At 44.4% G+C, this 13,237-nt stretch overlaps 1 protein-coding gene across 1 annotated transcript in view; it reads right to left on the reverse strand.

The window, feature by feature from the left end:
- Positions 1–1,503: 1,503 nt before the first annotated feature.
- dhx30 (DEAH (Asp-Glu-Ala-His) box helicase 30) overlaps positions 1,504–13,237 on the reverse strand; it is a 116,714-nt gene continuing 104,980 nt past the window's right edge. The window contains exons 16-19 of the mRNA XM_068031534.1: positions 11,169–11,326; positions 7,024–7,127; positions 5,980–6,119; positions 1,504–2,050 (exon numbers count right to left, since the gene is read on the reverse strand). Of these exons, the coding sequence (XP_067887635.1) occupies positions 1,824–2,050; positions 5,980–6,119; positions 7,024–7,127; positions 11,169–11,326 (629 nt within the window). The 3' untranslated portion in view covers positions 1,504–1,823. The remainder of the gene's footprint in view (positions 2,051–5,979; positions 6,120–7,023; positions 7,128–11,168; positions 11,327–13,237) is intronic.

Here is a 13,237-nt window from a genome sequence, read left to right on the forward strand (position 1 = left end):
CCATCTCCTCAGCCACGCATTCATCTGCTCTATCCTCCTATTCCTATACTCGCTAGCACGTGGCACCGGAAGTAATCCAGAGATTACAACCTTTGTGGTCCTGCTTTTTAATCTGCTACTAAGTTCTCTAAATTCTTCTTGCAGGACCTCATCCCTCTTTCGACCTATGTTGTTGGTACCAATGTGTATCACGACCTCTGACTGCTCACCCTCCCCCTTCAGAATGTCCTGCAGCCGCTCCGTGACATCCTTGACCCTAGCACCAGGGAGTCTCGTTTGCAGTCACATAAACGCCTATTTGCATCCCTTATGATAGAATCCCCTATCACTATAGCTCTTCCACCCCTTTTCCTCCCATGCTGTGCAGCAGAGCCCTCCGTGGTGCCACGAACTTGGCTGTTGCTGCTTTCCCCTGGGAGGTCATTCCGCCGCCCCCCCCCCCCCCCCCCCACAACAGTATCCAAAGCGGTATATCTGTTTGAGGGGGGATGGGGGACTCCTGCACTACCTGCCTGCACCTATTACTCCACCTGGTGGTCACCCATCCTTTTTCTGCCCATGCAGAACCGAGGTGTGACCACCTCGCTAAACGTGCTATCCATGATGTTCTCAGTATTGCGGATGCTCCACAGTGAATCCACCCGCAGCTCCAGCTCCGTAATGCGGATAGCCAGTAGCTGCAGATGGATACACTTCCTGCACACATGGTTTCCAGGGACACTGGAAGCGTCCATGATTTCCCACATAGCGCAGGAGGAGCACATCACGGGGCTGAGCTCTCCTGCCATGACTTACCTTTAGATGAATTAGTTACTCCCTTAATTAAAAAATACTAATTACACTAGGGGCCTAGTTCTACCCACTACAATCTAAAGTCCTTAATAAGTTACAATGAATTTAAAAAACCACTTTAGCCGTACTCACCTTATCACTAGAGGTTTTTTCCAACAAAAAAAAACTTTCCCCTTATTTTTTAAGCTATTTAAATGCACTAACAGCTGCTACTCACCCAACCAATCACCTTGCAGATTTCCCGTGATGTCACTAAGTTTTTTTTTCGAGTCTCAGCGCGCACCGAGAGAGCAGGTCTGCCAGCCGCAATCGCTCCTGTCTTCAGGTGATACATGCAGCATACTAAGCTCCATCTGCACAGTGTGAATGAAATAACTTGCATTTATACAGCACAGTCTACAGCCTCAGGATTTTATAGCCAATTAATTACTTTTGAAGTGCAGTCACTTGTTATGTAGGCAAACATGGCAGCCAAAATGAGCAGTATACCACAAAAAGCAATTAGATGAATGACCAAGTTTTTTGGTGGTGATGTCAATTGAGGGAGGAATGTTGGCCAGGATATCATCAATCGAGCTCTAATGCTGGAGTGTGGCTTGAAGCCTCAAAGCTCTGATTCAGAGGCCAGGGTGCTACCACTGACCCACGGCTCACATGGAGAAGCAACTTTTTTTTCCAAGACGACAACAAAAACATGTTGACAAAAGTATATTGTTAAATAAATTTTTAAATCATGGAGATCAGACAATACTATCCATGCAGAAATATATTCACCCATTTTTTTGGTCCCTCACTCAAGATTATTCCGATTACAGTTTTACACACAATCCGTTATAAACAGTTATAAATTATCTGAGATGATAGACTGTTCAGCCCATCAGTTTCAAGTAATTTTGCAGAGAGGTGAGAGCACAAAACATTAAAAACAGCAACTATAATCTCATTTTTTGTACATTGTGTCAGGCAATTCTGATACAGAATACAATACAAATTCACCTGCCCGCCCACCTCCCCTCCTCCTAGTGAACCTTTCATTCTGTTGGCCAGCAGTTCAAGAGCTCCACAAGCAATGACAGCACTTTCCCATGCTCCTTCCGCAGATCGGATGAGATTTCTGGGAGCTCATGACGCAGGCAATTTTCCACCATCTTGCGCACTACTTTGCGGAAACTGTACAGCAAGCAGGCGGTCTTCGAGTCCAGTTTGAGTTGCAAGAGGCTAGAGTCAGCCAAAGTGAGCAGCACAGAGTCACCATCCTCTGAAAAAGAATTACGGATAAATTTAAATAAAAGGACTGCAGAAGTTAATTCTTTAAGAGATTCATCCTCCACAGTGCAGTGTTGCCACTGGACTGTTTTGGCCCATAACCTCTCAAAAACTGTAAAACAGCCAAAACAAATATGCATTGATTCCCTGGTAAACTCATCAAATCAAGTTGGTACCCTCATCAGTCTAACTTGTATTTGCAAGTACTTTACCCTCGAGACACTTACAGATTAGGGAGGCCATTCAGCCTATCTTAGTTTATCTATGCAGAATGACCCATGCTCCATCCTGGAGTCTATTCCATGTTTTGATCACTCCTTGTGAAGAGCTCCCTAATCCCATTACCCTGTATGGATCAAGCTCCTCTCTCCAAACACAGCCTGAGTTTTTTTTTAAATTATTCATTCAGAGGATGTGAGCCTCACTGGCCAGGCCAGCATTTGTTGCGTACCCATTTGTCCTTGAGAAGGTGGTGGTGAACTGCCTTTTTCAACTGCTGCAGTCCATGTGATGTAGGTGTACCCACAGTGCTGTTAGGAAGGGAGTTCCAGGACTTTGACCCTGTGACAATGAAGGCATGGCAGTATAGTTTGAAGTCAGGACAGTGTGTGGCTGGGAGGAGAATTTGCAAGTGGTGGTGTTCCCATGCATCTGCTGCCCTTGTCCTTGGTAGTAGAGGTCACAGGTTTGGAAGGTGCTGTCAAAGGAGGCTTGGTAGGTTGCTGCAGTGCATCTTGTAGATGGTACACATTGCTGCCACTGTGCACTGGTGGTGGAGAGAGTAAATGTCTAACATGGTGGATGAGGTGATCAAATGGGCTGCTTTGTCCTGGATGGTGTTGAGCTTCAAGTGTTGCTGGAGCTGCACTCATCCAAGCAAGTGGACAGTACTCCATCACACTCCTGACTTGTACCTTATAGATGGTGGACAGGCTCTGGGGAGTTAAGAGGCGAGTTACTCGCTGCAGAATTCCCAGCCTCTGACTTGCTCTTGTAGCCACAGTATTTATACGGCTGTTCCAGTTCAGTTTCTGGTCAATGCTACTCCCCAGGATGTTGATGGTGGGGGAATTCAATGATGATAATGCCCTTCAATGTCATGGAGAGATGGTTAGATTCTCTCTTGTTGGAGATATTCATTGCCTGTCACTTATGTGGTACAGATGTTACTTGCCACTTATCAGCCCATGCCTCAATGCTGTCCAGGTCTTGCTGCATTCAGCCACGGACTGCTTCAGTATCTGAGGAGCTGTGAATGGTACCGAACACTGTGCAATCATCAGTGAACATCCCCACTTCTGACCTTATGATGAAGGGGAAGGTTATTGATGCAGCAGCTAAAGATGGTTGAGCCTAGGACACTACCCTGAGGAACTCCTGCAGCGATGTCCTGGGCTGAGATGATTGGTCTCCAACAAGCATAACCATCTTCCTTTGTGCTTGGTGTGACTCCAACCAGTGGAGAGTTTTCCCCGATTCCCACTGACTTCAATTTTGCTGGGGCTCCTTGATGCCACACTCGGTCAAATGCTGCCTGATGTCAAGGGCAGTAACTCTCACCTCACCGCTGGAATTCAGCTCTTTGTCCATGTTTAGACCAAGGCTGTAATGAGGTCTGGAGCCAATGGTCCTGGCAGAATCCAAACTGGGCATCGGTGAGCAGGTTATTGCTGAGTAAGTGCTGCCCGATAGCACTGTCGACGACACCTTCCATCACTCTGCTGATGATTGAGAATAGACTGATGGGACAGTAATAGGCTGGATTGGATTTGTCCTGCTTTTTGTGTGCAGGACATATTTGGGCAATTTTCCACATTGTCGGGTGGATGCCAGTGTTGTAACTGTACTGGAACAGCTTGGTTAGGGGTGCAGTTCTGGAGGACAAGTCTTCACTACTGCAACCGGAATGTTGTCAGGGCCCATAACCTTTGCAATATCCAGTGCCTTCAGTCATTTCTTGATATCACGAGGAGCCAATCGAATTGGCTGAAGACTGGCATCTGTGATGCTGGGGACCGCAGGAGGAGGCAGAAATGGATCATTCACTCGGCACCTCTGGCTGAAGATGACTGCAAATGCTTGAGCCTGGTCTTTTGCATTGATGTGCTGCGTTCCCCCATTAAGGATGGATTGTGGAGCCTCCTCCTCCTCCTCTCAGTTGTTTAATTGTCCACCACTATTCACGACAGCATATGGCAGAACTGCAGAGCTTTGATCTGATCCGTTGGTCCTGGGACTGCTTCGTTCTGCCTAAAGCACGTTGCTTCTTCGGTTTAGAATGCATGCAAGTCTTGTGTTGTAGCTTCATCAGGTCACTACCTCATTTTTGGGTATGCCTGGTGCTGCCCCTGTCATGCTCTCCTGCCCTCTTCATTGAACCAGGGTTGATCCCCTGGCTTGATGGTAATGGTAGAGTGAGGGTTATGCCAGGCTATGAGGTTACAGATTGTGGTTGAAAACAATTCTGCTGCTGCTGATGGCCCACAGTGCCTCATGGATGCACAGTATTGAGCTACTACATCCGATCTGAATCTATCCCACTTAGCATAGTGGTAGTACCACACAACATGATGGAGGGTATCCTCAGTGTGAAGACGGGTTTTCATTGCCACAAGAACTGTGCGGTGGTTACGTCAACCAATACTGTCGTGGACAGATGCACCTGCGATTGGTCGATTGGTGAGGGCGAGGTCAAGGAGGGAAGTTTGGAAGTACAGAATCCACAGGGACTTTTTTAATTTGTTACATCCAACTTTGCACTGCCTAGTTCTAAAATCAGCAATCAGCCCATCCAACATTTTCTGCCCTGTGTACAGCTGTGGCTTATCTGAGAATCTGATTGAGCCTATTTTAAGGGATGGAGCCTTGCTTCATCGGGAATTGGAGAGGAATTTCTGGCTACTGACTCCTTGCTATGCTGATGCTGTTCCAATACACAGCCACTCTTTCTCTACACACAGAAGCTTGTCTTCTGCTCCACACATTATGGCCTTAACAGCCTGTATCATGGTATCAAAAGCAGTTCGAACATCTAAATGTATCACATCCACAGAACATCCATTTTAACAAGGTCTGTCAGTTCCTCAAAGAACTCAATCAAATTTGTTTGGTAATACTTCTCTCCCATAAATCCACACAGACTCCCTCTTTCTGTCTCATACATATCTGTGTTTCATTAACCTCACAACAAACATTATGCTGCTGGTCCTTTGAGCTTTCCTTATGGTCCTTTCTAAAGGCTTATGCATGGTTAACTATTTCCCATTCCGTTTGTTTCTTGACTAGCAGATTCTGGTTGCAGATTATTTTTGACCAGCTGTAGAGGAAAGGAAATTATTGGCCACAACATCTGTGTTGCTGCCCAGACAGCAGGCCCAATAACTGGCTTCAAGTCAATGAACTTCAGGTAAATTACTTAAAATGTATAAGTGGATTTAAAAACCCAAGTGCACTTTTCTTGTGGCTGAGCACCCTGTCCCTATCACTTATTCTCTCATGACAGAGGCCCACAGGTATATTTCCCTCTTCCCCCATCTTCTCCTGTAGGCTACAACTTGTACAGGGATAAATTTCCATGTGTAGGTAGCTCTTTGATACCTCATCCATATGGCCATGACCATAGACAGCAAGCGCTGGCAGGTTCTGATAGCTTCATCTTTGGCTCAGCATCCATTTTTGTCTGATTACACCCGTGAAGCACCTTGGGCCGTTTTCCACAGTGGAACAAGTTCTTGTAAATATTTGACTGTGGGGGGCATCTGAATCAAAATTCCAGAAAGCATGGAAATTTTGTTCTTTAAAGCCATGAATAGAATCATCTACTGGTAAGCAGCCTGGGGTCTCTGTTTACAGCCTACAGCTAAATCATGTGTTACTTTATAGAAAATGTGGAAAAGGTACCCCCCCCCCCACAGTACTTACCCTTGATATGGATGTCACAATCTGGAATCATCAGCAGAGCCAGCGGATGGACCATGGAGGAATCACGGACAAAAACATTCCCATTGGATTTCACAGCCGTAAAATAGGTCAGCCAACGGCTCTTAAAAGATTCCTCATTCCTGAGAGGGGATTACAAACATCATTAGCACAGAGAGACGAATACAGTTTCCAACTGTTGCCGACATGGAGATGGGGCTCGAGAAAAGGGGCAAAGGAGAACTCCCAGCTCCTCTTTGAATTGCAATATTCAATCTTTGACATCCTCTAATATTCAATCTTTGACATCCTCTGAGCAGATGGATGGAGCTTTAGCAAATGATAGCAATTCTGATGATGTGGGAATGTTCCTAGCAGTTTCTACAAATGAGTAGTTTGCTAGGTCACTTCAGAGGCCAGTTAGGAGTAAACCACTTTGGTGTGGGACTGCAATCACTTATAGCCACAACGTGTAAGATTAGATCCTTCCCTGAAGGACATTAGTAAACCAATTTGACAGCTTCGTCACCACTTTTACCAATACCAGCTTTTTATTTCCAGATTTTTGAAATTGAATTCAAATTCTCAAACTCATAGTGGGATTGGAACTCACGTTCTCTGAATCACCAGTTCAATAACAATCAATACTCTGCTGTACCAATCTCTTTTGATCTACAGACTGAGAGGCATTACCAACATAACTGAGCAAAGCTAGAGTGTTATTTATTTTTCAGGTCATGCAATTGCATTCACCCACTCCCCTTCTCACACCCGTCTGAGGCTTGGTAGTGGGACAGCGAAGATCCCCAGTGCCAGTGCTTCTGCTCAGCACAGTTGAGATTGAGCATTTTGGTGAGTGGGGAAAATGTAATGTGCTTTCCAATAACTTGCATTAGATGATGCAACACCCGTGCTGTTATAAAACTATGCATCCGCCTCAGTGAGCAATGCCACAAGAGATCGTTTAGTATTATAGACCCTAATCACTCCTCTTCCACCCCTATCCACCCCCTCCCCGCCCAAACACAATCACACATAATAACTTGCCTGTTGACAGTAGATCTGTGGAGCAATACCTGGCCGGTCTTAGTACGGTAGACCAGGCTGTTGGGTTTGAACTTTCCCTCTTTGGTGACTTTCCCATGTCTCAGCTACAAAGCAAACAAGAGAAAAAGAAACAGCCTTTTTAAACAGGTAGCCAGCCTGCAGTCCAAAACATAGGAACAGGAGCTGGCCACTCAGACCCTTAAGCCTGTTCCACCTTCCAATTGGATCATGACTCAATCAGTACCTCAACTCCACTTAACAGTCTTTCTTTCATGTCCCCCTTGATAACCTTACTTAAACAGCTATCAACCTGAGTCTTGAAAATTTCACTTGACCCAGCATCCACGGCCCTTTGGGGAGGGTTTCAGATTTCCTCTGTGTGAAAAAGATGCTTCACTTGCAACAAAAGTTCACTTGCAAAAGATGTAGCTCTAATTCTAAAATTGTGCCCCCTCATTCTTGATTCTCTCTGTACCCCATCAAACACCTTTATCATTTTAATCATCTCAATTAGAATATCCCTCAACCTTCTAAACTCAAGAGAATGGGTCAAGTTTATGCAACCTGTCCTCATAATTTACCCCTTTAAGCCCTGTATCATTCTGGTGAATCGGCACTGGTTTTTGCCTGATCTATACCTACACCAGTCTCTCTCCTCCTCAAAAGCACAGCCAAGCCTGAACCTATCCTCAAATCCAGTATAACTGAAGAATGATCAGGAACCCCAGCTAATTTCCTTCTTCCATAATCAAAGAACACTCTCAGCATGAACCAAGCTTTCCCAGGCTGTACTGCACCTCACAGTGATGAAAGGAGCTTCAGTTAGCCAGTGAACTTAAATATACTCACACACAAAGTAATTAAAAAGTTGGTTGCAGATTACTTCTGGTGTCAAGTTTTGGATGAGGCACAACTTCAATGAGCTCAAAGTTAGGAAGACCAAAGGCACTCACTTTTCAGTTCCAGCTATAAACTCCAGTCAATGACACCATCCTACTTCCCAGCCACACACTGAACCAAACCGCTTGCAACCTACGACCACGAGCCAAGTTTCAAACCCCACATCCTCTCCATCACCAAGACTGATCACTTCCCCCTCCATAACATTGCACCTTCCATTGCTGAAAAATTTACATTTGCCTCCAACACTTCCAAACTCCACTACTCAAATACTCTCCTTGCACATAATGCGAATGGGGGGGGCCAACAAGTCCCCCATGGTCTCATCCCATCTCTAATCTCCTCCAGCCCTATACCTCCTTCACTCAGTAAACCATGTCCATTCTTCAACCCACCATTGGAGGCACAATCTTGAGCTACTCAAGTACTGTCCAGAATTTCCTCACTAAAGTTCTCCTCCTCTAAACATTCCTCAAAACCGCTCTCTCTGGGTTCCAGTCACCACTCCTAATATAATATAGAATGGTTACAGCACTGAGGGAGGCCATTTGGCCCTTTGTATCCATGCCAGCCCTCAGCAAGAGCAACTCAGCGAGTCCCATTCCCCCACCCTTTCTCCATAGCCCTGCAAATTTTTTCTCTTCAAAGTATTATCCAATTTGTTTTTGAAAGCCCAGAATGTATCTGCCTCCACCACATCCTTAGGCAGTGCATTCCAGATCTTAACCACTCGCTGCATAAAAAACTTTTTCCTCATGGCACCTTTGGTTCTTTTGCCATTCACCTCAAGTCAGTGCCCTCTGGTTCTCGACCCTTCTGCCAATGGGAATAGTTTCCCCCATCTGCTCTATTCAGACCTCTCATGATTTTGAACACCTCTATCAAATCTCCTCTCAACCTTCTCTAAGGAGGACAGCCCCAGCTTTTCCAATCTATCCACATAACTAAAATCCCTCCTTCCTGGAAGCATTCTTGTAAATCTTTTATGCACCCTCTCTAATGCCTTCACATCCTTCCTAAAGTGTGGTTCCCAGAATTGGACACAATACTCCAATTGAGGCCGAACCAGTGTTTTATAAAGGTTCACCATAACCTCCTTACTTTTGCACTCTGTGCCTCTATTTATAAAGTCCAGGATCATAGAAACATAGAAAATAGGATCCCACATGCCTTATTAACCACTTTCTCAAACAGCTTCGCCACCTTCAACGATTTGTGCACATACAGCTCCCTAAGTTTCTTTGCTCCTGCACACCTTTTACAATCATATCCTTCATTTTATTTTGCCTTTCCTCGTTCTTCCTCCCAAAATATATCACTTCACACTTCGCTGTATCAAATTTCACCTGCCTCGTGTCTGCATTTTCCACCAGCCTGTCCATATCCTCTTGCAGTCTATTATCCTCCTCACAGTTCACATTACTTCTCAGTTTTGTGTCATCTGCAAACTTTGAAATTGTGCCCTGTGCACCCAAGTCTAGGTCATTAATACAGATCAAAAAAGTTGTGGTTCTAGTACTGACCCCTGAGGAACTCCACTATATTTCTTCCTCCAGTCTGAAAAACAACTACTCTCTGTTTCCTGTTACTCAGCCAACTTTGCATCAATGCTGCCACTGTCCCTTTTATTCCATGGGATTTAACTTTGCTGACATGCCTGTTATATGCCACTGTATCATATGCCTTCTGGAAGTCCAAGTACACCACATCAACCGTATTACCCTCATCATCCTTTTCTATTACCTCATCAAAAAATGCAAGCAAGTTAGTTAAACACAATTTGCCTTTAACAAATCCATACTGACTTTCCTTAGTTTATCCACTCGTGCCCAAATGATTGTTAATTTTGTCCCGGATTAAGGTTTCTAAAAGCTTTCCCACCACTGAGGTTATTGACTAACCTGTATTTGCTGGGCTTATCCTTACACCCTTTTATGAACACGTGTGTAACATTTGCAATTCTCTGTATCTGAGGAGGATTGGAAAATTCTAGCAATTTCCATCCTTACTTCCCTCAGTATCCCCTTGATGCATCTCATCCGGTCCTGGTGACCTATCAACTTTAAGTGCACCCAGCCTAAAACCTCCTCTTTATCAATTTTTAGACCGGTGTCTCAACTATTTCCTCTTCCATGGTAAAGACAGGTGCAAAGTAAACATTTAGTAACTCAGCCATGCCCTCTGCTTCCATGCATATATCTCCTTTTTGGTCCCCAATTGGCCACACCCCTCCTTTTACTATTTATATACCTATAGAAGACTTTTGGATTCCGCTTTATGTTAGCCAGTATCTTCTCATACTCTCTTTGCTTATTACTTTTTTCACTTCCTCTCTAAACTTTCTATATTCAGCCTGGTTCTCACTTGCATTATCAACCTCTCCAGAGGCTAGGTATCCTGCAGCAAGTAACTCACCTCCCGACTCCCCGATGCCTGTCCACCATCTACAAGGCACAAGTCAGGAGTGTGATGGAATAGTCTCCACTTGCCTGGATGGGTGCAGCTCCAACAACACTCAAGAAGCTCAACACGATCCAGGACAAAACAGCCTGCTTGATTGGCACCCCATTCACAATCATTCACTCCCTCCACCACCGACGCACAGTGGCAGCAGTGTGCACCATCAACAAGATGCACTGCAGCAACGCACCAAGCTCCTTTGAGAGCACCTTCCAAACTCTCAACCTCTACCACCTAGAAGGACAAGGGCAGCAGATGCATAGGAACACCACCACCTGCAAGCTCCCCTCCAAGCCACACACCATCCTGACTTGGAACTATATTGCCGTTACTTCACTGTCGCTGGGTCAAAATCCTGGAACTCCCTTCCTAACAGCACTGTAGGTGTACCTACCCCACGTGGACTGCAGCAGTTCAAGAAGGCACTACCACCTTCTCAAAGGCAATTAGGGATGGGCAATAAATACTGGCCCAGCCAGCGACGCCCACATCCCAGGAATGAATTTTTTTAAAATTCCCCAGGTCCAGATCCAGCAATGCCTCCTTAATAGGGCCAGAAACATACCGACATAGAAAATTCTCCTGAACACACGTCAGAAGCTCTTTGCCCTCTCTGCTATTTACACTGTTACTATCCCTATCTATCTCTCTCATTTCCTGGCTTAGCATCCATCCCCTTATACAAATGTGTGATTTTTCTTTATGTTAAAAGGTGTTACACAAATGTAACATTATTATAGCATCAAGATAATACAAGCCCGAGGTTTGGGACTTCTCTTTCTCACCTGAATGAGGTTGGGGTATAGGCCAGCCAGTAGCACACCTTTAATCAGCTCCTCCTCCCCGCTGTACTGGTTACACAAGGCGTAGGAACGTGTGCAGTCCAAAGGATTCGACACCAGGAAAGCATTGTAAACATTTTCAGAGAATTGCAGAATCAATCCTGGACCAACAGAGCACAGGCTCACATTAGTTTTCTCATTTTAAAAAAACTAATCAAATACAATCATTACATTCACATCACAGAATTAAAATCAGAATTAAGCTCCTTACTAAGAGTGAGATAAAAAGACAATAAAAATAAAAGCTAATCTATTACAAATATTCCAAACATAGGAAGGGGAGGCAGCCATTGGGTAGACGAAGGCTGCTGTGGTAACCTATCTTTTTAACCCCATACTCCCGCCTCTTCACTTCTCCGTTTACTTGTCATTGAATGGATGAACAACAACAAAGCCTGCAGCCCCGATGGTATTCCAGCTGAGGTCTTCAAAGCTGGTGGGTTTTTCCTCACATCAGGACTCCATGCACTGAAGGTCCACCTAGTTTAGGAACATAGGCCAACTCCTGCTCTTATGTTCCTTTTCACCCATCGAGACGGTTCTGCCATTCAATCACATCATGGCTGATCGTCTACCTCAACGCCACTTTCCCGCACTATTCCCATATCCCTTGATGTTATTAATATCCAGATATCCATCAATTTCTGTCTTGAACATGCTCAATGATTGAGCTTCCACAGCCCTCTGGGGTAGAGAATTCCACAAATTCACCACCCTCTGAGTAAAGAAATTCCTCCTCATGTCAGTCTTAAATGATCTATCCTTTATTCTGAGATGGTGTCCCCTTGTTCTGGACTCACCAGCCAGAGGAAACATCCCATCCACATCTATCCTGTCACGCCCTGTAAGAATTTTGTAAGTTTCAATGAAATCACTTCTCATTCTTCCAAACTCTAGAGAATACAGGCCAAGTTTCCTCAATCTCTCCTTATAAGACAACCTCGCCATCCCAGGGATTAGTCTGGTGAACGTCCGTTGCACTCCCTCTATGGCAAGTATATCCTTCCTTAGATAAGGAGACCAAAATTGTATACAATACTCCAGATGTGGTCTCACCAAAGTTCTATACAATTGCAGCAATTACTTTACTTCTGTACTTAAATCCCCTTGCGAAGACGGCCAACATACTATTTGCCTTTTTATTGATTGTTTCACCTGCATGCTAGCTTTTGGTGACCCATGAACAGGTCCTTTTGGACACCAACACTTCCCAACCTCTCACCAAGCAAGAAATATTTTGTCTTTTTTTCTACCAAAGTGGATAACTTCACACTTATTCACATTATATTCCATCTGCCATATTCTTGCCCATTCACTTAGCCTGTCTAGGTCCGCTTGAAACGTCCTTGCATCTTCCTCACAACTTACATTCCCACCTAGTTTTGTGTCATAAGCAAAATTGGCAATATTACAATTGGTCCCCAAATCCAAATCATTTATATAGATTGTGAACAGCTGTGGCCCTAACACTGATCCTTGTGGTTCCCCACTAGTAACAGACTGCTATCCTGAGAATGACCCTTTTATTCCTACTCTCTGCTTTTTCGTCTGTCAATCAATTTTCAATCCATACTAGTATATTAGCCCAACCCCATGAGCTCTAATTTTGTTTACTAACCTCTTGTGTGGGAATTATCAAAAGCCTTCTGAAAATCCAAATATACCACATCCACTGGTTCTCCTTTATCTATGCCACAACTAACATCCTCAAAAAACTCCAACAGGTTTGTCAAACATGATTTCCCTTTCATAAATCCATGAAGACTCTGCACAATTTTACCATTATTTTTTTTTTTATAAAGTGTTCAGTTATCACATCCTTTATAATAGATGCTAACATTTTCCCTACTATTGATGTCAAGCTAACAGGTCTGTAGTTCTCCATTCTCCCTCCCTTCTTAAATAGTGGGGTTAAATTTGCTACTTTCCAGTCTGCAGGAACCTTTCCAGAATCTATAGAATTTTGAAAGATAACCACCAATAAATCCACTATCTCAATTGCCACCTCCTTC

Source organism: Heterodontus francisci, chromosome 5 (assembly GCF_036365525.1).
Source record: "Heterodontus francisci isolate sHetFra1 chromosome 5, sHetFra1.hap1, whole genome shotgun sequence".
Lineage (NCBI taxonomy): Eukaryota > Metazoa > Chordata > Chondrichthyes > Heterodontiformes > Heterodontidae > Heterodontus > Heterodontus francisci.